Genomic DNA, 27,007 nt, shown 5'->3' with positions numbered 1-27,007 from the left:
ACATGTGGAATTCACTGCCACAGGAGGTGGTGGCGGCCACAAGCATAGCCACCTTCAAGAGGGGTTTAGATAAAAATATGGAGCAGAGGTCCATCAGTGGCTATTAGCCACAGTGTGTGTATGTGTGTGTATGTATGTGTGTGTATATATATATATATATATATATATATATATATATATATATATATATATATATATATAAAAATTTTGCCACTGTGTGACACAGAGTGTTGGACTGGATGGGCCATTGGCCTGATCTAACATGGCTTCTCTTATGTTCTTATAGTGGTGCATTATGGTGGGAAGAAGAGGAGTGCTGGACCTCTTTATGCTGGAATTTTTTTGCCCTAGAAAGACCTAGGGAAAATCATGCAGGCTATTAGCTCTTTATATGACAAAGGGGCAGGATCTTAATTACATGTACCTGCTTTTTCTCTGCTGTTCATTTACTTCAACATCCTGATCTTGGTCATCCATGTACCAGCATATCTGTCAATTACCCATGACTCTCAGCTCTTGATTTAATGTCATAAAATGGTACAAGCTGTGTAGTCATAAAAGGTTCAAGGGGAAAAATCTCATAAGCACAAAGGTAATGTGAGGGAGGTCAAATGCAGCAGAGGGCTGAGTTTCCCATCTGTTTTCAGCTTCTTCAGTTAGGCAAAATTATATGAAGCATAATTCTGCAACCTTTTCTCTGACATGTTTTCCCTGTTTGCTTTAGTCTTCCCCAGTGAAGAGTCTTTTGAAGATCTGACAGAAGAAAGTATAACTCTTGCCTGGAACAACATTACCAAATTAAAACTAGAGGAACAACACAAGATTCACAAAGGGTAAGCAAGCTGGTGGAAAGGAGGCTGGCATGCCAGTCTCTACAGCTGGTAGCACATGTACAACCTTCATGTACAAATGAAAAATATAATCCTTCAACTGGATTGGGAATGGTGGGTGGGAGAGTGGATCTGCTTTACAGGATCAGGATATAACCAGTTTTTGGAGCAGATACCACCACTGACACATCTTGAGGGATAGGATAATCCTAAATCTTCTCCTGGAATTAAATTAAACTTGGACTTCTAGATGTTAACAAAATGTTCTGTACACAATATTGTTGTTTGAACAGGGCAGTTACTGGAATTGCAGCCTCTTCCAGCAAGTCCTTTGTTTTTTCTACATCTCAAGGTAGGCTAATGTTATTTTCAGCAGTATGAAAAGTGTTCGGAAGCACTGACTTCACTCCATAAAGATTGCCTTAGAATTCATTGTGTAGGTCCATGAATACATATAAGCAGGAACATACACTGTTCACGAATGCATCTGAGTATTTTATTACTTCCGTAGTTTTCATGTGTGTTCTCAGGAAATCTGTGGCCTCTCTGTGTATGCAGAATAGGAAAGGAGCAGAATAGTAGGAAAGGTACAGAATAGACACAGAACACATTTTCCTGAGAACTTTTTTTTTTAAGTAAGAACGCTTATGGAGCTCACAACTCTTGCAATATAGTTAGGAAAGCCTGTTGAGGTGTCAGGTTACAATGTTGCTGGGTTAGAACTCAGAGCTGCAGAACCCTCCACAGTGGTATGTCCACTGGTTGGCTGGGCAGGACCTCAGATTATACCAGGGGAAGGGGTTGACAAGCACCTGAGTCCTTCTCCTGGTCTTACTTCCCCTCTTGCCAGCATAGCAGGGCTTCATCCTCCTCAGTCTGCCATCTGCCTCCCATGTAAGTACCTCTCCCAGAGTTGTGACAGCTCCGAATTTGCCAGTCCTCTCCCTGCCTCACTCGTGCTCTGTAGACAGCTACCTCTCCCATGCAATGAGAGGGTTGTTGTGTGGGCTTGTCTGGTGGCATGGGGTGTACCTGTTTGTTGATTTCCTCTGACTTCCCAGCTCTGCACCTCTGCCTGCCCCCCTTCTTCTGTGTTCAGTACAGTGCTCTGGCCTTCTCCCCTGCTCTTGCCATCCCCACCCTGTATTCTGCTGCCTCTTCATCTTGTGGATCGGCCGAGGGCAGTAAGTATGGGGGGTAGGGAAGCCACCTGCAGACATAGAGATTCCTGTTGAAATCTTAGACTAGAAAACACTTTCAGCAGTAGTGGTTGAACTTCAGTTTCCTGAATAGCTTATATCCTTCCCCATGACCACCCAAATAGACAGAATTAAAGGTCTTAGGGTTATACAAACTGGACAAATTTGCACAATTTCTATCATTTCTCTGTTGCAGTTTGGATTGTGAAATATCAGCTTATCTACAATGCTCAATTTTCTTTTAATACTCAGCTGCATGGAATGTGACTGTGGCACATATCCTACGGCACTCTGTGCAAACTGAGAGTGTGCAGCCAGAATCTGCTGTAATCTTTTGGGATTCCCCAGAAATGTTTGCATTCATTGGCAGACAGATCCATGTACCTGGCAGCACAGAATATGAAGTTCACAGGCTTCAAAATAAGGGAGTGGATTCCTTTCCTGCAGCATATTTGGATAGTCTGGATATTCAGTAGTTACAATAGGTGGCTCAGATCAAGCCAGCTAGGATCAAGAAATCTACAGTACTTGTATGCCACTTGCAGAAGAGCTTTCTTCTTCTCATGAACAAACTGCAGTCAAATTGTGGGAAGAAAATGAAGCCTGATCCAGAAATCTTCCATATTCTGTGGACAGTAATCTTAGTGTGTAAACAGTTTATTTTTTTATCTGGTGTGCATAAATCATTTACTAGCAGTTCAGTGTCTGCATAAAGGACTGCACAAGTTGTAATGTTTCTTTTGCTGATTAATATGTTTTTGTGAGTTTGGAAAGTCAAATCTAGCAAGCACTGATTGTATTGATTTATTTTTCATTATTACTTCAAAATTTGTGTTAGATTCAACCTTGAAGATGTTTTCTGCAGAATCAAAAATGCTCCAGAGGAGTGTGTCCTTCTCAAACATGGTCAGTCTTTCAGACCTGCATTATTCTTATTTACAGTTTAACCTGTGAATCTGTCAAGAAAAGAAACCTTAATACAACACAGTGTATCATTTGTACAGAAAGCCATTGAGCTGTAGCATTTGACATGTTTACTACAATGCAAACTGCTGATATAAATGGGCAGATGGCTCTTGAGCAAAAGAACTGGCCCTTTTTTGCCAAGAAAATTTTCCTTAAGCTACTATGTAGTCAGTACAGAGAATGAAATAAAATGAGAATGAAAAAGTCTTAAGCCTCCTTGCTGGCTTCTTGTCAAACAACAAAGTTTTGTTCAAAGCTGCAGGCTGCCCTGCAGAACCCTAGTACTGGCAACTGGCTTAACTACAAAGCGAGTATTAATCTGAATTAGGTTTAGAATTAGGTTTAGACATATTATCTAGGCCAGGGGTGGCCAATGGTAGCTCTCCAGATGTTTTTTGCCTACAACTCCCATAAGCCCCAGCCAGCATGGCCAATGGCCGGGGCTGATGGGAGTTGTAGGCAAAAAACATCTGGAGAGCTACCATTGGCCACTCCTGACCTTGGCTGATTTAGCTTTTTCTTTCTTTTGGACACATAGAATGTAGGAAAGCACAGACTTTTTAAAATCTTTTGAGTAACAGAGTATAACAACAGAGGTCTTTTTGTTCTGCACAGGCAGCCTTCATCCTTTGTTGGTGAGTTGAACATAGCATACTCTACAAGGCAATAAGGTTTCTTTTGTATAGGTGGTAGAGTTATTGTCAATGTATGAGCTTTTAGGATACAAAGTGCTTGCAATAATATTTGCTTTCTTTAGAACCTATTCTTGCAATACCTGTCATCAAACTGAATATAGTATTGTTTGCCTTTTGTCACAGGCTTTGTCATCCTGTTTAATTCTTCCAGGGGATACCACTGTCATATGTTCTTCATGGGACAACAATATGTACGTAATGTAACAGCTTTTAAATTTAGCAGTATTAAGAGTTTCCTTTATGTATATAGTAAAAGCTTTATTATCTGGCACTCATGGGGAATGAGGGTTGCCAAGTTAATCACATATGCCAAATAGTCTATCTTATTTGTCTGCCCCATCATCCACCCAGAAGAATCACAGTGACCAAACCCACTGGGATCTTTTTCTTGAGCAACAGAGCCTTCCTACACAGCAAGCTGGCTGCCTGGGAGCCCTCCAGCAGGTTGAGAGATAAGGAGGCACTCAAAGGTTATGTCAGCTGGCAGTTTCAGCTTTCAGGAGCCCAGCAACAGCTGGAGGCATCAGGCTGGCCAACTGGAGAGGTGGGAGTGAGGCTCAGACATGCACAAAGATGCAAGGGGATAGTGGCTGAGAGGGAGGAGCTTGTTCTCTGGGCAGTGCTGGTTAAGCGAGTGCTTTGAATAAACAAGTGCTGGATAACCAGGCATTTACTTTATTTGAACTACTCTGAAAAGCAGATTCAAAGAAGCTGTCTGAAAGTAGTATACAAAATACTGTCATCTCTTTGTGATACTTTTTTCTGTTATACTTTTCCTCTTAGCTATTTCTACTCAATTGCCTTCGGAAGACGACAAGACACCCTAATAGGCCACGATGATGCTGTCAGCAAGATCTGCTGGCACAATGATTGCTTGTTTTCTGCATCTTGGGATTCGACTGTTAAAGTATGTACATTTCTTCATGTGATATGCGTTTGTTATAGTGAAAGCTCCGGAAGGTAGGACCAGAACCAATGGGTTGAAATTAAATCAAAAGTTTCTGGCTCAACATTAGAAAGAACTTCCTGACCATTAAAGCGATTCCTCAGTGGAACAGGCTTTCTCGGGAGGTGGTGGGCTCTCCTTCCTTGGAGGTTTTTCAACAGAGGCTAGATAGCCATCTGACAGCAATGAAGATCCTGTGAATTTAGGGGGAGGTGTTTGTGAGTTTCCTGCATTGTGCAAGGGGTTGGATTAGATGACCCTAGAGATCCCTTCCAACTCTATGATTCTATGAAAGCAATGGTATAAATCTACAGAGCCTGTGTAGCATTGAATCTTCCAAGCAAGGACTGCTGAATACCTTGTACCTTCTGGAAACTACATTGTCTATGACTGTACACAAAGGAAGCTCTTTCTTGTCAGTTGCAGCTACATAATCAGTCTTTCATTTGTATTTATTTGAAAACTACTTGAGCGCACAGATCCATAGTGATTGCTTCCTGCAGTGCTTGTAATGTATTGGTCAGCTAGACACACGAATCTCCTCCAAGCTGTGTATAAAGGTTCCCATATGATACCACTACTAGACATTCCTGATGGTGGGTAGCAATACAGCTGTCCATACAGTGAGAAACCATTCATAAGGCAAGCCATTCCTCAGATTGTAGGAGAGCAGAAGCTTTACAGGCAGATTCCTCCATATAAGTATACGCCCGCCATGATATGCATTTTATACGTGCCCTGTCAATAGTATCTATATATTAGGTACCTATAGCTCCAGTCTCCAGATATCTAAATCTGTGGATCAGGTCCACATGGAAGCTAAATCTTTCTGCACACTTGAGGAATTCCATAGGAAATCTTTAAAAAATCGGGGAGGGGGGGGTTAAATTACCCCCTAAACAAAGCATTGTCTGAGCATGTATTAACAATGCAACTTTTCAGGGCCTGGTTGCAGTGGTGGGGAATGCTGAGAGGCACTCTGGGCTTGGCCATGGCAGCAGGGAACACTGGGAGAGGCTCCAGGCCTGATTACCACCAGGAGCTTCTCTAGGTTTTGAGCATCTCCCAAGCACCACTGCCACTGTCAGGCAGGGGAAAAGACGTAGGAGAAGAAAAATAAAGGGAGGACTGGCTTGGGAGGGAGAAAGGAAAAGATGGAGGTATTGGCCTGTGGAAGGGAGAAAGAAGGAGGTAGGCTTAGGGGAAGTGGAGTACCAAGGATAGGTGGGAAGAAAGTGAGGGTGGGGATGAGTAAATGCCAAAGGTGGGGGAGGCAATGGAGTTCCAAAGGTGGGGGCAGGTGAGAAGAGAGCAAGGGTGAATGGGGGGATAATGGAGTGTCAGCAAGAGTGTTTGGTGAGGAGTGCAAAGGGTGGGGTAGGCAGGGAGAGCAGCAAGGTTGGGGGATGAGTGGAGTGCCAGAGTGGTGGGAAGAGCTGCAAAGATGGGGGCGAATGAAGTACCAGGAGTAGGTGATAAGTTGGAAGAGCAGCAAGGACTGAGTAGAAGAAGAAGAAGAAGAAGTTATTGGATTTATATCCCGCCCTCCACTCCAAAGAGTCTCAGAGCGGCTCACAATCTCCTTTACCTTCCTCTCCCACAACAGACACCCTGTGAGGTGGGTGGGGCTGGAGAGGGCTCTCACAGCAGCTGCCCTTTCAAGGACAACCTCTGCCAGAGCTATGGCGGACCCAAGGCCATGCTAGCAGGTACAAGTGGAGGAGTGGGGAATCAAACCCGGTTCTCCCAGATAAGAGTCCGCACACTTAACCACTACACCAAACTGGCTCTCTGATGGAGAAAAGGTGGAGGGAGGGCAAAAGAGATGTGGGGTAGATTGATAGATAAGATGAATGGGAGAAAGGGGGGAAATGGGTAGGGTAACTAGAGAAGGGGAGGGGTAGATTGACAGGGATGGGGAGCAAAAGAGATATGGGTAGGTTGACAGATAAGGGGAGGGAGAAAGGGGTGGAATATTGTTTCCTTACCTCTTCCTCTTTCTGTAACAAAGGTGGGAAAGGGATGGATCCTCTCTAAGTTTCTTGCAGGTCCCCACTCCTACCTATTCCACATGGAGCAGCTGACTCCCAGCAGTGGATGCTAGCAATTGCACCAGGCATGGCCTCAGAATCAAAGGACTCTGGCAGCTGCACCAGCCCAGCTGTGGTGGCAGAGGACAGCTGGGAGTCACTGTATCTGGGCTACACAGGCACCCGGCCACAATAGAGGAAGACATCCAGGATTCACTGTGATCCATCTGTGGCAGAGAAGGACTCCTGGCAGCCACTGTAGCCAGACTACATTGGTGGAAGACACCTGGCAATCACGCCAGCTCAACTGCAGCAGAGGAGGATTCTGGTAGTTGTGCCAGGCCAAGCAGCAGCAAGGGAGGATACCAAGCTCATTCTCCCCCTGCAAGTCTCCCCTCTCCCACAGAGTATAAGGGCAATTGCCACGAGTATTGCAGTTAGAGTTAGAATTGCCACGAGTTAGAATTATAGAATCATAGAGTTGGAAGGGACCTCCAGGGTCATCTATTCCAACCCCCTGCATTATGCAGGACACTCACAAATACCTCCCCCCAAATTCACAGGATCCTCATTGCTGTCAGATGGCCATCTAGCCTCTGTTCAAAAACCTTCAAGGAAGGAGAGCCCCCCACCTCCTGAGGAAGTCTGTTCCACTAAGGAACCGCTCTAAAGGTCAGGAAGTTCTTCCTAATGTTGAACTGAAAACCTCCTCCAATGTGGCTGGATACCTGTGTAGCCCAGATGCAGTGACTCCCAGTTGTGTAAAATATAGTTTGAGATAATAGCATTTTAGCCTAAAATGAAGTCTTATTGTGGCAGAAACACATGCACACATGTTCTACGGGTAGAAGTACCTTCTATAAGCCAGTTACTTTGTTCTTTTTCCGCTCCCTCCCCACAAAAAGAGGCCAAATTGTTCTAAAATTAACTTCAACTTCTAGGCAACATACAAAAGGTAACAAAAAGCAAATATGAATGAAAATGGAACTTATGTCAGTCCCATGTAGAACAACCCAGATATTTGTGTTCCAGGTGTGGCACTGTGTTCCTACAGAATTGTTGGGCACTAAGAAACAGTTTGAATTGGTTGCTGAGTTGGAACATGATGTTAGTGTGAGTATAATAGTTTATCTGAATGTACTACTGTAAATCAAACCCAAAATACTAGCTAAAGAGTAGACCATGCCCTATATATTATCTGAAACCTCTTATTGTGGTGCGAAGAACTGATTACTGTGTATACATATTCAATGAAATTGACAAGTGGTTGCTGTCATGTCAATCATAGAATTTTTTAAAAAGTAAAACATGAGAACTAACAGATTGTAATATAGTAGTTTGTTTTACCTGTAATAAGAGTGTGTTGATGATTTAGACTGGAGTAGATCTGTAGTTTCTATTCCACTAACAATAGAGACTTCCTTCAATGCAAGAAATGTTGCAATGACCAAATGCTTGTTGTATCAAAAAAAGGCTCTCCTAGTACAAGAATGGAAGTCCAAGTATCTTGTTTTGTGTGCCTATACTTTATATGTACATGTCCGAGAATGTATCATTTAATGCAAGTCTTTAAAAAAAATTAAGTTTCTGCACATGCAGAAGAGGGAGAAAGTTGGGGTGATGGTGTATTTTATATAGCCACATTCTGGGAGGTCAGAACTGCAAATAGCAGTATACAAATTCTACTTACTCAAAAGACTATTTATAGTAGGATAAAGAGAAAAACAAGTATGCCTTTAGTGATCAGTAGGTCTTATAAATGTACTCATTTTTGTTTCATGCACTGGAGACAAACAGAAAAATGAACCCATCTTTTTAAATGACTTTGTTATTATAAGTTTTTGTGTGCTTTGTTGTAGAAATAAGTATGTGATTAGATTACTAAAATATTGCTGTGTAACATAATAGGAAATCATTAATGCTATAGACTCCTGCCACTGAGGACTCGATAGAAGACCTTGGCTCATCAGCTTCCAGTTAATGTTGAATTGAAAGCATTTGGTAGGCCAATCTCAAAGGAGTAAATACAGGGACAACTAGATTGGTTTATGAATTCTGTACAGTGCAATGGTGTGGGTGGCTTCCAATATTCTTGGTACTATTGCTATTTCTGTAATTTTGTCCTGCCCAGATTCTGTGTGAACAGGACAGATTTCACCTAGTGCCTAATAAAAAGTAACAGGGCAGAGTATGTTTGGAAAAACAGTTTATAACAATGATTTATGTAGTGAAATATTGGCATTCAAGACCATAGATGTCAGTAAATGCCAATTTTCAAGGGAAATGGCCATCTACTCGATGCATAGTTTTTAAATGAATGCTTGTCTGAATAATGAGTAAAGATATAATATGTAATATGTATTTAAATACCTAGGTAAATACAATCCACTTGAATGATGTACATACCCTGCTAGCATCAGGAACCAAAGAAGGCACCATTAGTATCTGGGATATTACTACTGCTACAATGTTGCATCAGCTTGCCTGTCATGTAGGGACTGTCTTTGATGCTGCTTTTAGCCCTGGTATGTTTTATTAAAGCATCGTCTTCTGAAACAATTCAATCTGTCTCCACATAACTTGCAGTCTCTATCTATATCTTAACCCTGAATCAGAAAGGGAGTAACCTCCCACTGCCAGGGTGTGTGTGTGTGTGTTGGAGTAGTAGGAAAAAAAGACTTCATGTTCAGTCCCTGGCATCTTCAATTAACTGACAGTTTGAAGGGACATTTCCTTGCCTAAAGCACTGAAAAGCTGCTCACATTGAGCTACATGGGCCAAGGGTTTGACTTGATATAAATCATCTTTATCTGTTTTATGCCTCTTAGCTTGAGTTCAGAGACCAGATCTTCCCATAAAAGAAAGCCCATTACAGTTTAAGGGCCTGTGCACTATAACAGCTGAGAGCCAAACACAAACTGGTCCTTTCTTTCTTATTCCCTCCTTTTTCCTGTGCTAACCCAAAAAAACAAATTCCAGGAGATGAAATTATCAGAGCCAACCACAAATGTCAGGGAGTGAATTATGCATAAACTCTGATAGTAGCTCTTCCTCATTTCAGACAGAAACTCTGTTTAACAGGATGTCTTTTAAAATTAACATATTGCTTAAAATATTTTCTTGCATATACACAAAATAAGTATACATAATGAGCTAGCTAAGAAACCCTCATTGGCAGTATCTTGTCTTCATTTTGCAGGTATCTAACTCACTTATGCATAAGGGGAAACAGTGTTTCTCCTAGCTTCTATGCTTTAAATAGACACTTCTTCCATGAGCTCAGACAATTTCAGTCTGCACTGTTTCTTGTAATAATGTCAATTAGTGCTGAAAGGCTGGCAAGAGCTTATTGAATATGTGATGTGTATAGTAAGAAATTCTGGCCAGATTTTGATAGGAACATAAATTATATCAACTTCCATCTGAATTATAAAAATATATTCAAATTGGCGAGATCTAATTAGTTAGAAACATTATCTTAGCCATGTTGTCCTATCATATTTAGTTAGAAGGAAATCCCATGGTGTTTTTTGAATGGCACTCTGTTTGCATAGAGAATAAACCCACTGTCCTCGTTATACCATAAACATCAGAAACTCAAAAGCCCCATGTATCCCCTTTCTAAAAACATTTGGTAGACACCAAGAAAGGTGTTCGTGAGGCCATGGGCACTCTGTTGGGGAACACTGCCAAGAAGATCCTTCCTTTCTGACTTAATTTTTTTCTTTGACAGTTAATCACATTCAAATACATAAGGGAAATGTCTTCATTTTTAAAAAATGAGTGTGCTTCACAGGTTAACGTTTATGGTGTATTTTGTTTATTTTATTTTGTTTATTTTATCAGATTTATATCCCGCCCTCCCCTGATGGGTTCAGGGCAGCTAACAGCAGCAAATTAAACCACATAAAACATTAAAAACAAATTACACAATAAAATCAATCATACTGTTTACAGTCATTAAAACCGAGATGTGCGTTTCTGATTACTCTGATGTTCTTGATTCAGTTATAATGATTCAGTGGGATTATCAGTGCCGTGGAGTAATAGCTATCTCCCTTCAACTGCTAAAAGCAAGTTTAAATAATTCAGTTTTACAGGCCCTGCAAAACTATGGCAGGTCCCGCAGGGCCCTGATGTTTTCAGGGAGGGCGTTCCACAAAGCAGGGGCTATTACTGAGAATACTCTGGCTCTGGTGATGGACAGTGGAGCCTCTTTTGGTCTGGGGATCTTAAGGAGGTTTTGAGACCCCGAACGGAGTGATCTCTGGGGCACATAGGAGAGGTGGTCCCGAAGGTAGGCAGGTCCCAGGCCATATAGGGCTTTAAAGGTTATGAGCATCACCATATGAAGCAAATCTGGAACACCACAGGCAACCAGTGCAATGTTTCCAGCACTGGCTGAATGTGCACCTGTACAGGTAGCTCCATTAACAATGGCCTCTATTGTTTTTCTGTTTGTATAGTATGCCTGAATTCAATATATAGCAGGGATGGCTGGTGGTAGCTCTCCAGATGTTTTTTGCCTACAACTCCTATCAGCCCCATGCTGGCTGGGGCTGATGGGAGTTGTAGGCAAAAAGCATCTGGAGAGCTACTGTTGGCCACCCCTCATATATAGCATTGTCCTTTTCGTAGATAGCCGGCATCTTCTGAGCACAGGAGAAGATGGTCACTTCAAAGTGACAGATGTGCAGACTGGAATGATTATCTCTTCCATGGCTTCAGAGCAGCCACAAAGGTAATGCGGTAATATCAGATGTTTTGGAAGTGATTTCTGGACAAAACTATAAGTTGGCATAACAATGATGGGATATCTCCTTAAGGGAAAATGTCATGGGGAAACTGTAAGAGTGGTGTGTGCAAACAATATACCTGGAACATTTGCCAGGTTTAAAAATGTGTAATGTGTTGAGAAGATGAGTTATAGCATCTCTTTATTCCCATGTGCCTTCTAAAATTGATTTACAGATGTTTCAAGTGGGATGGCAATACTATCTTGTCAGGAAGTCAATCTGGAGAATTATTGGTTTGGGATATAGTTGGAGGAAAAATAGTAGAAAGAATCAAAGGACATACAGGTATGTTCTCATTTATTGTTTTGAGTGAAAGCATTTGTAATACTGAATGACTTATGATCTAAACCTAATGCTTATTGTACAATAAATAAAGTTGCATATTTAAATTAGCTCATTTTGCTTTGAAGAGGACTTAGCAAAGGCCCACTAACTGTCTCCTAGAACCTAGTGGGATACATTGAAGGTTGTGCATTGTTTTGCTTTTGATCATACTGGAATGCATTGGATCATTTTAAATAGTTGCTGGCTTATTAAAAGTGAATTTAATTAGCTGCTTCTAACCTTTTATGGACAAGCCTTTAGATGTAAAATAAATGATACTGCAGTAGGATGTAGTTTGCAATGTTAGCACAGCACTAAATCAGATATATTCAGACAATCAAAAATAACTTATTTGTTGGCTAAATTTCTTTCATCTTTAGGTCCAGTGACATCTATGTGGATGAATGAGCAATGTAACAACATTATTACTGGAGGGGAGGACAAACAAATCATGTTCTGGAAACAGCAGTACTAAGTGCCTTTTCTCATATTGTACATGGGCTTCCAATATATTTTAAACCAGGCTTTTAAATGGATCTTAGCCATATGTAATCAAACCTGTAAAGGTTCAGACCAAGAGTTCTTGGTGCCTGTAGCTTACGTTTTCTAAATTATTCAGTGTCAGCCTATAATATGCACATGTATTTCTGTATATCATTGCAGCTTGAAATTCTTTTCCAAATAATTCAAATGAAAATAAAGACTTATTTTTGGTAAAGATATCAATTTGCAGGCATGGTGACATATTTAGCATCTGTATTTATCCACATCTTAGTGGAGGTAAGCAGCCTTAGCACTATGTGGTTTTTAAGATTTTATTAAATTCACTGACATTTTTTCTATTTCACTGTGTGCAGTCTAATGGGCTACATTTGAAGGCATCCCTATGGTTATGAGAAGAATGCCACTGCCTTTTGAAAATAATATAAAAATGCTGTGAGGGCAGATTGGACCTGCAGCATGGCAGGCTGAGATGCTTTTGCCCTGTAGCTTCTAAATGATGTCACTGCAACAATTAGTCCACAGCACTAACAAAGAGGGGTAGTGATCTTTGGGGTCTTGGTTCTGAGTGGTGCCCAAGACCTGATGAGAGATGTAGAGGTTTACACCAGTTGGGAACAGTGATCAAGATGCTAGTAAGTTCAGCATTCATGGCAATTGAACCTTATCCTAAAGTCCAAAATTTCATTGGAATAAAATAAAATTTTATTTCAAAACAGGGAACCATAAACAAGGGAAATAGTTAAAAGGAATTTGAAAAGGAAACACAAGACAAGATAGTCAAATTCCTAGAGCAGGGGTGGCCAACAGCAGCTTTCCAGATGTTTTTGCCTACAACTCCCATCAGCCCCAGCCAGCATGGCCAATGGATGGGGCTGATGGGAGTTATAGGCAAAAAACATCTGGAGAGCTACTGTTGGCTACCCCTATCCTAGAGGATGGCTGGAAGCTATTTTAAACCACTCTAATTAAAGCCAAGCTAAAATGCATTCCCCAGGAAAGGCACTGTGACGTCTAAAAGAATGCCTGTATGGTTAACAACACAAGTCAAAGAAGCTGAAGTAGAGGTCTGCCCTAGTAAATAGAACAGAAGAGACTACAGGCAATAATTAGGCAAGCAAAAAAGGGAATTTGAGGAGCAGGTTGCTAAAAGCATCAAGACAAACATTTCTTTAAATGTATCTGGAGACCAGTCAGAAGCAGCTGAGCCACTGAATAAAGGGGTTGTTAAAGAAAGATGGCAATGAACTTTTTTCTTTTATGATCACTGTGGAATGTGTGAGGCATATATCTATGCTACACCCACTATTTTCAGGGAATCTGAAAAACTGAGTAAAATAAAGGTGACTTTTTTTTTTTGCCTACTGGGGAAATTAAAGACCATTACATCTTCAGGTCTGATAGGCATGTGCCTATGAGTTCTTAAGGAACTCAGATGTGAGATTGTGATCTACTAATCCATTGTATGTAACCTATCATTAAATTTAGCCATGGTAAACAATGCAAGTCAAAGAAGCTATAAAAAGACTTTTTAAAAGTGGAAGGTCTGTCCCAGAGAATCAAAGACTTGAGACCACAACCTGGTGGAACTCTGCCAAATAACAGTGCCTTGCGGGCAGGGCTGGACTTGCCTGCTAGGCAACTTATGAAATTGCCTAGGGTACTGGACAGTCCAGGAGCACAGAATGGGCCAGCGTCCCCCCCCCTGCACCTTTCGAGGCTCTGAGAGGTGTGGGAGGCAGGGCTTTCTTCCTGCTTTAGCACGCTGGGGTGCAAAAGCAGGAAAACGATCTCTCCCTTCCCCCATGTCCCTCAGAATATCGAAGAGGAACAGGCCAGCGGGGCTTTCTTCCTGCTTTTGTACCCCGCGCAAAAGCAGAAAAAAGATCTCCCCTCCTCTACACCTCTCAAAGTCTCCGAGAGCCGCAGGCAGTGGGGTGGGGAACACTCCCCCCTGTGCCTCTTGGAGTCTCCAAAGTGTGGGCTGGCAGGGCAACCCTTTCTCTGGAGTCACACCACAGTGGTGGCCCATAGAATAGAATGGACTCCAATGTAATGCAGGGGAAGTAGTTAGCTTTGCCTAGGGTACCAAACAGTTTAGGTCCAGCCCTTCCTGCGGGATCTTATGCAGTTCAGCAGGGCCTTTAAGGTAGGGATGATCCACCAGGAATTTGGTTGAGGGCAGTGATGGTTGGCACCATGGGCATAACCAAGTTTTACGTTTGGGGTCTTTAAAAAAATTTGGGGGGCACTCAATTCTTAAACCTTTTTAAAAGTCTCTTCCTCCCTGACACTTTCAGTGTGGTTGGGGGCTGCTCTTAGCAAGGCTTCCCTTCTCCCCTTCCCAGGGGAAAAGACCAGCAACCTCTGGGACAGGCACCTTCCCTGACGGCTGAATGCAGTTTCCTCCCCAGGACTGCTGCCCTCTGCACTTCCTTGTAAGCACCCTGGAGCTTGGCTGCTGAACCTGGCCTGAACTTGGGATCCAAGACCTGACTAAGGAGCTGGGCAGGAGGGTGGGGGTTGTGTGCTGAGACCTTTCCCTGCTGAGGGGACAGTCCTCTCCAGCTCTCCTCCCTCCCAATCTCGTATTTTTATCTGGCTGTCTCCTCTCATTCCCCTTCCCCCCGAAACTTACCTTGCCAGCCTCCCTCTTATGGATGCTGACTTAGGACTCCTTTGTCCCCCACTTCCAAGGTGAGGGAATGGTTTGCACCTTCTCTGAATGCCCCAGAGCGAGGGGGGGAATGTTCACATCCCTCAGCCTCCTCTCTGCTAGTCTCTTGCCCTCCCACATCACTGTCTGAGCTGAAGTCCAAGTGTTCTTCTGGTTCCTTCCCCTCTGCAGCAGCCAAGGTTGTGGTCTCAGGCAAGGACAATGGCTGAGCAATAGGGGAGAGAGGTGGGGCCCAGAGGCCATCTTCCTACTTTTACAGCCAGGCAGCTGAAAGAGCATGCAGACCCACCGCAGCTGCCTATTGTCCTCTCTTCCGGCTCTGCTGGGTTGGGGTCCCTTGCCAGAAAGTCAGGGGCAGGGTCCCCACAGGCCCCTGTAGCTACAGGCAGGCTGGTGCTCTCCATCCCCAGATTGACTGAATTCCTCTCCCTTATATCCATGAGAGTGGAAGTGGGAAGAGACTAAATTTCATCTCTTGATTTTAAAGTAATGTTATGTTCTGATACTGTTTTTATAATGCTGTGTGTCGCCTAGAGTCCCACAACTGTGGTGATTAGTCAACGTATAAATACAATAAAATAAATTATATTTGGACTTTCAGCAGGCTTTTGACAAGATACCTCACTTAATATTCCTTGATAAATTTATCAGTCTCTTATAGATTAGAACTGGTTAAGTGACAGGAAGCAAAGAGTAGTCTTTAAAAGGGCATCAGACACTAGCCATGGTGACCAGGAGTCTCCATGTTCAGAGGCAGGAACCAACATCAGGTGAAGAGGTTGGCCACTGTGGGGGACAAGATGCTGGTCTAGATGGACCGTTGGTTTGGTACAGCAAGGTTCTTCTGATGTTGAGTACCAAAACAGCCACATTCTCTCCCCCCTCCCAATATTCTGTTGACAACACTGCAGTGTTACGTATATCTGCACTTGTAGAGCCTCCCCTTTACTATTTGGCCAGTTTGACAGAGGCACTCCCCATCCCTGGTACTTCGTAGAAAAAGTATTTAATTATGACCTCATAATGCCATTTTAATTAGAAAACAAGAAGTTTAGCAACAATTTATTTGAATTAACAGTGAAAGTAAGGTCAAACATATCAAAATGACTGGATAGCAATAAAAAGATTGACACCTAGATGCTCAGCTATGCTTCTAATTAGAATACATATGGAATGATAGCATTGTTATGCTCAACTTTAAGAGGCATGCTTTTGTAAACAAAATTACTAGCACTAGAGTCATCACAAGGTATCTTTGCAAGCAGAAAGTAGTGTAAAAAACTAAAGTATCTGAAAAGAGTACAAAGAGCAGCAACAGGCTTGAATCACAAATAGTAAATACTAACATGGTATACATCAGTTTTCTTCCACTATGGCTTATAGTTAGAGGGGAAATATACAGTATAGCCGTATGAAAAGAAGCATTACATAGTTCTATATTTTCTGAAGCTAGTGTAAGGCTACCATGTTCACAGCTGGTAAACAAAGGTCATGAGTTGGAATCATAATGCAATGCAGCAGCTCTCCTCTTCGGCTTTTAAAGGCTCATGTGCAGAACATAAATTCTGAATGAAGAGTTTAGCAGAGTTCTTATTATAGATGTATCCACAGCAAAATAGCTCAAATTTTAAACTTCAGGGATAGTGTGATCCATCTTGCTTTTTATAATGCTTGAGGCCATCCTAGGAATAAAAACAAAACAAAACACTCTTTACAGACATTATTACTGGGGAGGGAGGTTAAACATTAAAGTAATTTCATACATGGCACAAACTTGTACTTGTTTGATCTGTAACCATGAAGCAAGGTCCAAAATGGTACAAAAATGCTTACTGTCATAGCTTGTATCCACATACTTCTCCAATGGTAATATACTAAAACTATTTTCCCCTTACACAGAGGTTAATGCCTCTAGCTAGTATATATCCTCTTCTATGAAACAAACCCCAAGACAATCAAGGAAAAAAAGTAAAAGCTGTTAATTCCAGGAGCATAAAATATAAACCAGAGATCACAAAGCCAGTGTTTCTCAGTAAATACCATCAAACAAGGATTGGGGCAACCAAGGTTCAAATCCCCACCCTGCTATGGAAACTTGTCATGTGACCGTGAGCTTGTATCTGCTTAATGTGCCAAACATGAGTATTCTGTGAGAATAAAATGAGAAAGTGTAAGCTGTTTGAATCCTCGGTGAAAAAGCAGAATGCATCCAAAAAGATGGAAAGAGACCACAGAATTTGAAACCTCTGTTCTAGCTATTGTCTGGCAGTTCCCCCCCCCCGCCCCCACCACACACAAATTAAAAAAATATGGAAAAACTTTAATTTAGGCAAGTTTCCTATCTAAACCTACTGTTACTTTAATTCAAAATTCATACTTTATAACTTAGGTTAGGATATACAGTTGGATTAGTTAAGACAGTTACACAATTTAGAAGCATAAATGTAGCACTCCGTACCAAAGCAAGAAAGCTGCTGCAGTCTATGCTATGTTAGCACATTTTACTCATTTGAAGAAAAAAATTTAAGTTGCCTTTAGTGCTCCTCAAAACTTTCCAATTTGTTATCAGAAAAAAATGGAAAGGGTCCTTGCAACAAGAAACACATTTACACTTTTTCCTCCAAGCCTTCATACTGAAGATTTGTTTAGAGTACATCACTGCTATGCAAGTGGTTCTATGATCTCTCCCAGATGAACTCTAATCTATTGCCTTTCAAGTCATTCTTACTTGAGTCATAAGGAACATCTTCAGCTATTAAACACTGGGGGGGGGGGGGGGGTGTTACACAAAGGAATGTACATGGACTTTATCCTGAGAGAATGGAATAAACACATACATCTTCTGACAAGTAAACTCCAAGTTACATCTCCCTCCCGGACCTAACTTTTCAGCTCCAAGTAAGGCTATCTTTCCTACTGGGAGGAGAGGAGAGTTAGAACACAGACTGCAGAGTACATTACTGAAGGCTTATCCCTCAGTTCCCCAAGGACCCTTTTGGCAAGATACTTATCTACAGGTCATGACTTGTTTGTATTATTATTAACAAGCAGATTTAACTTTAAAACATTTGGTTTCCATTAGCTGGAGCTGACTGTGTATGAACATAACCAGCTTAGCTATACAAGTTTTACAAGGTTACCACTAAAATTTTATTTTTCATTTCCTTCCCTGACCAACATTTGCCAATTTCCCTGACCACCATGCAAATATAGGAAAGGAGAGGTCCCCTGTGCAAGCACCAGTCGTTTCCAACTCTGGGGTGACACTGCTTTCACAACGTTTTCATGGCAGACTTTTTACAGGGTGGTTTGCCACTGCCTTCCCCAGTCATCTACATTTTCCCCCCAGCAAGCTGGGTACTCATTTACTGACCTCAGAAGGATGGAAGGCTGAGTCAACCTCAAGCCGGCTACCTGAAAGCTCAGCTTCCACCGGTGATCGAACTCAGGTTGTGAGCAGAGCTTAGGACTGCAGTACTGCAGCTTTAACACTGCGCCACGGGGCTCTTATGCAAATATAACCGTAAGTTAAAAAATGAATAGGTCATGTTGAATTAATGCAAGACTTCATGAAATGTTCCACTCTACAATTACCCAGGTCTCAACTGCAAAAATATTTGTCAAAGTAAGAGAATATCAGCTTCTTTCAATGTTAACTGCAGCAAATCTGTTTTGCAATTGCCCCCAAAATTACACCAAGATACAAACTTCAATTCAAGTGAATTCTGAATGCTAACAAGTTGGAATTTTCCAAATGAGCAGATCAGCATCAAGAAAGGAAGCGGAGTCTCTGCAATCTAGAGAAGCAGACAACTCTCATTTGCAACCTTTGTGCATGGAAGAAGTCAGGAAAAAGTAAGAGAGCTGGTAGTCTGTAAACTTCAGCAGGAACAAAATTTACTTTGCATAGTGCAGAGAAGAAAGTGCTAGTTGTCTGTGAAATCCAACAGCAGCAAAACTCATTTGCAACTTTGCTGGGTTTGGCAGGAGACAAAACGTCCATTCCATACATAAGCATGACTCAAAAACATGCTTATCTTTGTATGTAAGTTAAATGCAGTACTAGCAGGTAGAGATGAAAAGATATGTTTAAAGTTCATATATTTTGCTGAATGTTTAAACTAGCCTTGCTTTGCAAATGCAACAGGCAAACTCTGGAAATCATGCAAGGACAGAGCTCAACAAACACATTAGGCTTTTTGCTAAGAGTGGGGCTGGGAAAGGGGATCATTAAGTTTTACTTGTAGTCTGCTACTTCTCTGTTTCAGTTACCACAAAAACAGATCATGCTCTTGCAGCAGCAGGCCAAAAATCTACTGCTTGAATATATTTTAATCACAATTTCCCTGACCAATTTCCACTTTCCTGACTTTTCAGAAAGTGGCATCCCTGTTTTATGTTTGTTATCCCAGCATCAACAGTATCTGCCAAAAATACCACTGAAATACTAGTGCTGGGTTTTTTGCCATCTTCTAGGCATAGAGCAGGGGTAACTGGGGGCATGGGGGGGGGGAGATATTTGTGAATTTCCTGCATTGTGCAGGGGGTTGGACTAGATGATCCTGGAGGTCCCTTCCACCTCTATGATTCTAATCGTCAGCTCTGATCTTCAGTAATAATAGATGCATTATCACTTAACATAGAACAGGGTTTCCCAAACTTTTCTTTTCTGTGGCCCGGTTATTTTTACAATTCTCCTTCGTGGCCCACTAAAATTCAGGGGTGGAGCCAGGAATTATGTCATTTCCTGTGGTGTTAAAAGCAGGACCAGGCCAAGGGCCAAGTGATGTCACTTCCGGATCAAACCCCTTCTTCAACAGCACTGGCCAGTGTATGCAGTTGGGAGTGCTGTTGCCATTGCCGTTACGAATGCCAGCACTGTGTACCACCTACACTGGACCCTTGCAGCTGCTCTACCTCAAAATATGCTGTCACATTTATTAGCCCCTTCCTTCAGCTGATACTACTGGAACCCTGCCTCAAGCTACTGCCAAGCTTGCTTGGTTTCAAGAAAATCTTTTGACAGCTATTGGGAAATTGCTATGAAAGGTAGCAGAGAATTATACTGCAAACAATGAATTAATTTCATGTTATATGAAGTTCATACAAGCTTTTCTGCAGTTATCCCCAAAAGTATATTTATGAGGGGCTTGCAGCTTTTTACTGGCTTTGTTTCCCATGCCTTTAAAAACAACTTCTTTTATCCTTTTAAATATCTACAGGAGGAGTTTAATTTTGGTGTCAGACAGCTGTTAAAAGAAGGACCAGTAAAATGGTGTCAAGTTCACAGTACCATCACTTCCAGTGCTGTTAAGATATACAGCAGTAATTTCCAATACTCTCTTTCTGCCCCACACCTCTCACTCACTCACACAGAAATCTCATACAAAGGTCAGCTGGCTACAACTGGGGGTACAACTGGTGTTTTCATTGGCAGAGCTCCTATGTCTGCAACAGTATGATGAACAGAAAAGTTTCATCCAGTAAAAATGAAAAGAAGGAAAGAATGAAATGGAAGGAAAAGAAAAGAAACACATGGAAAGAAAGAACATAAGAGAAGCCATGTTGAATCAGGCCAGTGGACCATCCAGTCCAAAATTCGCTCACACAATGTCCAAAAAGCACCAGAATGTCCACCAGTGGGGCCAGGACACTAGAAGCCCTCCCACTGTTGCTTCCCCCCCCCCGCACCAATACAGACAGAGCATCACATGCAGGGAAAAAAGGGGGGGGGACAAAGAAAGAAAAAGCCTTACTCACCATCAGATGACCCCAGTCCACAACAATTCTGCCCAGGGGTCATTTGGTAAAAAAAATAGCTACTGGAATGCCCACACCCCACCCCTCCCAGCTGAAAAATACATCCCCCCTTCTTTGCTGCCTTGGCCTCCGAGAGAAATCTCCCCAAAAGAACATACTGCAAGGCACATGAAAGCTCATACTTTGAAGAACACTTCATGGGTCTAAAGTGTCAATGGACTCCAGCTTTTCTCTCAAACACTGTGGGGGGGGAGAAGGAAGGAGAGGCAGCCCAGATCCTCTCTGCACAACACAGTGATAGGGGAAGGAAGGAAGTCAAACGGAGCTCAGGCTTTGCAGCTTGTGTCAGTCTTCAAGACTAACTTTTCTCCGCACAACAGAGAAATGGGGGAAGGAAGGAAACAGAGCAGAGGTCATACATTGCTGGGGGCGGGGCTAGCTTTGGCTTTTCTTGTGACCCGGTAGTGATGCTTCTGTGGTCAGGTACTGGGTCATGACCCTGCGAATGGGAAACATTGACATAGAATAAAGTTGTTGACCCTCAGATGTACTCCCAACGTGTATAGTTTTTACATTTTTATCAAGCAGTTATTCCAAAACCACAAAATTAATTCAGTTATGATAAAGCAGTGTTCCCTGTAATTTCAAAAAGGTAGGTTAAGGTAGAAACAGTACAGTGTTTTAAACATACCTCTTTATTATGTGCTCAAAAATCTGGGAAGGCATGATGGTGATAGTCACTACATTTGCAGCTGTTGTCAAGATATCTGCAGTTTGGGAATCCTGTGAAAGTGTTACAGATGCAATGAGTACTGAAGGTCTTAAAGATTGAGATTAATTGCCCTATTAGAGATGTGTTATGATCCAGAAAGCCTCTTAAAAACAAGACTGACGAAGGGAAAAAATTAGCCCTGCCTTTTCAATAAGCATTCATCTGCTTACTATCAAAGATTAGCTATTATCTAGTGACAAAAAACTCCTCCACTGTTGTCAGGATTTACCCTGTTTTTGCACTCTACTAGCTTTACAAGGTTAGCTGAGAAAGAGCAATGGAGAGAACTGCATGCATATCTTATTTAAGATTTTTAGTAGTCATTGCCTTTTTACTTTATAGGAACTCAAGGCAGCTTACAATATGAACAGCAATAACAATAAAATACATAAAAACACTGATCAAAAATTACTGGTAGGCAGAGCTGATTTTAACTGAACACATTAATAAAGCAATCTTCAGCTACCTCCTAAAGACAAAGCATGAGTGGGCCAAGTGCACCACTCCGGGAAGGTATTCCATAACCAAGGGGCTGTCACTGTAAATGACCACTGTAAATGGCTTCTCTAGTTGATGGGTCACTTGGGAGGGCTTCTCCCTGTGATCTTAGTACCCAGACAGAATACAGCACTCATTAGGAAATCAAGAATATTCTTTCCCTTTTGAGAGCCTCTCTCTTTGGTGGTGTTGCGGGGGGGGGGGGGGAGGGCAGAGTGTGTCCTGTTCTTATATCCCAGACAGAGTCCTCGCTGCAGCCAAATATGTAGCCTGCTCCAAGAGAGGCAACAAGTCTTTCCCCAGCAACTACTACTGCTCCACTTTAGAGGTGCACATAACAGCATAACAGAACATAAAACAAAATCACAAAGACTGCATTACTAAGTATCTGAGGCAATATTTTCTCATTTGACCTGTTCCATGCATGGCCACAATTACATCATAAAAATAAAATTAAAGGCACACAAGTATTGGGGTGCTTTCTTTTTTCCTAAGCAAGCACGTTACTCACTTTCAGGCCAATTACATTCTGTCCATTGATTTCACAGATGTTATGTTCTGTCAGGAGTCCATTTCTAGCAGCAGAACTGTCTTTTACTATTGAAGTTATCTTTCCATTTTTGAATATGAAGCCAACATGTCCTGTGCTGTCTTTGTGCATGGTAACAGTTCGCTCAAAAGGCCTATCAGGAAAAATAAAATTACAATTGTCATTGTATAATGTTCTGTTCAGTAAGCGGTATGGTACAGTGATGGTTAAAGTGTCAGAATGCAATCTGAAAGACTCAAATTCCAATCCTCAGTGTTCCATGGAAGCTTCCTAAGTAATTTTGAGCCACTCATGTACTCCCAGGCCTACCCTAGCATATGGACTGCTATGAGGATAGAATGGAGAAGAGAAAGATGTAAGCTGCTTTTCAAGAGAAAGGTAGAATATAAAGTCAAAAATAAGCTATCCCTCTCTCATCTATGTACATATTTATTAGTCCCACTAGTAGATCATGATCTGAACAAATTAAACACAATTTAAAGACATTCTCTATCAACTTTTCTCTTCATAAAAGCAACCAAAAATTAGCCTTAACATACAACTACAGTTATTCTAGAAGCTTTTACCTGTCACGAATAATCATTGAAATTCTATCTCCAGGTATCTGCTTCAGAATTTTGTGAGCCTTGTCAGAACTCCATCCTGCACAGTTTTCACTGTTGATTTGCAGAACCTGGTCCCCAAACCTCAGGCCAGCCAGTGAGGCTGGAGAGTTTGCCTGAACCAGCTGGACAAATATACCCTAAACACAAAGACAGAGCTGTATGTCAAGCAAGGAACTGTACAATATCAGGATCTACCAAATGCATTTAAAAAGATGTATACAAGATGAAGATAGCAAGCAGCATAGGACATTTTTAAAACTATAGTGGGAGTTTAGCAAAACTCAATTTGTTTTTGTTTTGCAAAGTTCCATACTTTAAAAAAATCAACAATGACCTCTCATTACTGGAAAGAACAGTATATTCAACTTCTCAGTATCTAGGAAACAGTTCACTAAATGGTAATACATATTTCCTTTGTCTTCTGATACATAAAATTTAAATGCTTTTGCTTGGATTCAGACCAGTGTTTCCATTCTTGCGCCTATGGAAATGCTAGCCTGGATCTAAGCCTTTAAAAATTCATGCTTGCTTCATATTTCTTTAAATCTGGATCTATATTCCTTTAAATTATTTGTTTTAAATTCATTCATACATTGTATACAAGGTGATATACTAAAGTTTCATACATACATTGTCAACTGATTTAAGACGAAGTCCAATTTTCCCATCCTGATCTTTACACAAGATTATTTCACGGATCCCTTGCTTAATTTCTGCTCGACGAATCCCAACATCATTTCCAGTTACTGGAGCCACCATGTAATTCACCCCAGAAGGCCTCGCAACAAGCTGAGGATTAGAAAATATATGCAAACTATAGCAGCATCATGTATCATTCACAGGTCTTTGATTAAAATGGAATATAACTTCATTTGGTACAGCAATTTTTTATGCTTCAGCAAAAGATTCTGGCATCAAGACTAAAGCTGCAACAGCTAAAAGGTATCACAACACTGGTAAGTACATTAACAGAATACTTGGGGGAGGAAACATCTATATCCACATTTTGTGGAACAGTATTTCTGTACTTGCATTTCTAGTACTCTTAAAAGAAGCTAGGACAAAACCCCCAGAAGTTAACTACAGGAAATCAGATGTCAAACTCAAAACAGGAGATCGCTCACTGGACTGACACTTACCCCCTGAGAATCAGCAGCAGGAACCACTGCCAAGTTTCTATGTATCTCCTCTTCACTCAGGCTCAGACCCATATACTGGGAAAGTTCAGGATACAGTCTTGGATATAAACCTACAGAAATTAAAGCAATTCCAAACAGTGATTTGTGCTATAAAATATTTAGGACCTATTCAGATTATAGTTCCCACTCCTCTCCTCCAGACATGATGAAAGCAAGTAACAGGATTCAGTGTACCTATTCCTCCTTCACAGCATACAAAAAGTCATCATGTGCTGGAAGATAATGCCATTTATTTGACATTATTTAACTGGTTGACTGGTATTCCCAAAGACAATTTGTTTAATGCTGGCATTGTTACTGTGGCAAGCAACTGATACCCATATACCATACATTCCGCTTCAAAACCCTAATGCAATTGTTTAAGTAAAACACAGTTCAATTCACAGAAAACAGGCATGTTAAGGAATGCACAATATTTCCTAAAAAGGGGTCAACATTATAACAATTTTGCTTACAAATTTCCTACTATCAGGTCTTTTAGAATTTTTTTTAAGTTCTGTTGGAGGGTTTACTATTCGTGCAGGAAACTAAGCTCAGTGAAAGGTGATAATTTAAGACTCGCTGAGCTGCCTTTTTAAAAATGAAATCAGAATAATGTTTTTCAGCCTTCCTCCTCTGCAACCTCTCCAATTCATGGATCTTGGGGAAACAGGTGTAAAGTCAAAAGGAGAAAAGATATAATCAAGTGAAAGGCAAAGAACCACAAAAATGACTAGAACATTAAGTATCATGCTAAAAACAATGGAAATATACATAATGTTAAGCACTTAAGCCACAATTCATTTTCCTAAACTTTGTCATTTATCTCCCTTTAGTCTTGTTAATGCAATAAGAACTGTATTTTTCTATACAATGCAAATTTTCCCCTTTATGCTTTTCCGCACTACAGTAACTTACTTCCATCTTGAAAAGTGGGTGCTGAGGCTTCTGATAAAATTGCTGGATTGGCAGGATTTGAAGAGAAAGCTGTCTGGGCCTATATAACAGCAAACAGACTCCATGAAGTTTAATTTCAAAAACCATTATGAAGAAACATTAGCAGTAAGATCTCATTCAATTTTTTTAAATATTGGAGAGCTTCACATCATTTGGGACACACTATATTATTTACATAGGAATTCACATGAGTTTCACTTTGCCACATCTCTGGAAGAATGCATGCACTTAGTCTGCAGTATTTTCAGTTTTGTTCACTGCTGCTGCATCATCTCCCAGGTCCAGCATGCAAAGTTCCCCAGCCATGATATCAGCCATAGGTAAGTAGGTGAAGCTTACTGGCATAAACCTTGACTTCCCCACAATCCACCCCCACCTATGTCAGTTGCAACACAACATCCTGCTAAAAAGAGAGACCCCAACTTCAGCTTATATCCATTAGTGCAGGGGTGGCCAACGATAGCTCTCCAGATGTTTTCTGCCTACAACTCCCATCAGCCCCAGCCAGCATGGCCAATGGCTGGGGTTGATGGGAGTTGTAGGCAAAAACATCTGGAGAGCTGTCGTTGGCCACCCCTGTATTAGTGTAATACAGCCAACTATTCTTTGTCCCTTGGCACCTGTCGCATCAACCATCACCAGTGGTCTGACCTAGCCTCAGATCGCAAAGCACGGAGGCACACCATCCACCAGGCTGTCTCTTCCTTTGAGAACGCACGCATAGCTGGTCTTGAGGACAAAAGAAGATTGAGGAAGAATCGCACTGCTACAGCACCAACCCCAAATCAGACTTTTCCCTGCAGCCACTGTGGCCGGATCTGCCTGTCCCGCATTGGTCTTGTCAGCCACCAGCGAGCCTGCAGCAGACGTGGACTACTGCACCCTTCTTAAATCTTCATTCGCGAAGCCAAGCCGAGAGAGAGATTCTTTGTCTACTAATGACTACTTTCTACATAACCTTGGCTCTTCACAATATAAATTTACCTTCAACAAATCCATTTTTTCAATTTATCCTTAACATACCTGAATTACCTTGTCCACCTTCAGATCTTCCAAAGAAGGATACAGTGACATTTTCACCCAATTTCACTACAGAAAGAAAAAGAATTGTTCATTCTAAGACTGTTATATATAATAGAACACTGGGAGGGGAGAGCATATTGTCCCATGGAGTTGCTTGATCCAGCCGAGTCTGAGACTAAGCCTTCTATTTTTAAATAGGCTGATGTTCAGTTAGTTATCTACCTGTTACAAATCACATCATATCCCTGAATATTTATTTATAGTTCATTACTGACACTAAGAAGATTAGACAATATAAATTAATCCAATCAATAGGATAATATCTTACAAGCAATGTAAAAGAACTAGGATTTTAGAAATGTGAAACAAAGCTGTTGTCTATACAAAGCATGACAAGACAAGTGAAACAATTCAGAACATGATGGTGCATCAGTAGACTACACTTTGAGCACATAAAACCTTGTCAGGCTAACCTAATCCCATCAGGCCTTGGAAGCTCAGCAGGGTAAACCCTGGTTTGTACTTGGAGAGACCACCAAGAAAACTAGCTGCTAGGCAGAGGCAGACAACAGCAAACCACCTCTGAACATCTCTTGCCTTGAAAAGCCCGGTGTGTGTGTGTGGTCACTGTAGGTCATTTTTTAATGATTGCAAAAAAGAAAATATTCCTAATATGCTATTTCAGAGCTTTTGATCACAC

At 41.4% G+C, this 27,007-nt stretch overlaps 2 protein-coding genes across 2 annotated transcripts in view; one reads left to right on the top strand and one right to left on the bottom strand.

The window, feature by feature from the left end:
- NSMAF (neutral sphingomyelinase activation associated factor) overlaps positions 1-12,508 on the top strand; it is a 50,059-nt gene extending 37,551 nt beyond the window's left edge. The window contains exons 22-31 of the mRNA XM_060243732.1: positions 725-833; positions 1,124-1,182; positions 2,868-2,935; positions 3,814-3,881; positions 4,474-4,597; positions 7,699-7,779; positions 9,041-9,191; positions 11,305-11,407; positions 11,638-11,747; positions 12,167-12,508. Of these exons, the coding sequence (XP_060099715.1) occupies positions 725-833; positions 1,124-1,182; positions 2,868-2,935; positions 3,814-3,881; positions 4,474-4,597; positions 7,699-7,779; positions 9,041-9,191; positions 11,305-11,407; positions 11,638-11,747; positions 12,167-12,261 (968 nt within the window). The 3' untranslated portion in view covers positions 12,262-12,508. The remainder of the gene's footprint in view (positions 1-724; positions 834-1,123; positions 1,183-2,867; positions 2,936-3,813; positions 3,882-4,473; positions 4,598-7,698; positions 7,780-9,040; positions 9,192-11,304; positions 11,408-11,637; positions 11,748-12,166) is intronic.
- A 3,485-nt stretch (positions 12,509-15,993) lies between these two features.
- On the bottom strand, positions 15,994-26,417 carry SDCBP (syndecan binding protein). Its single transcript, XM_060243731.1, has 8 exons — positions 26,308-26,417; positions 25,246-25,324; positions 24,289-24,398; positions 23,780-23,938; positions 23,111-23,286; positions 22,506-22,677; positions 21,416-21,507; positions 15,994-16,646 (listed from the first exon to the last, which is right to left on the bottom strand). The coding sequence occupies exons 1-8, from the start codon at positions 26,356-26,358 to the stop codon at positions 16,592-16,594; spliced, it is 894 nt and encodes a 297-aa protein (XP_060099714.1). The 5' UTR covers positions 26,359-26,417; the 3' UTR covers positions 15,994-16,591.
- Positions 26,418-27,007: the final 590 nt, after the last annotated feature.

This window comes from Heteronotia binoei, chromosome 7 (genome assembly GCF_032191835.1).
Source record: "Heteronotia binoei isolate CCM8104 ecotype False Entrance Well chromosome 7, APGP_CSIRO_Hbin_v1, whole genome shotgun sequence".
Classification (NCBI taxonomy): Eukaryota; Metazoa; Chordata; class Lepidosauria; order Squamata; family Gekkonidae; genus Heteronotia; species Heteronotia binoei.
This window is presented reverse-complemented; position numbering and strand designations above follow the sequence as displayed.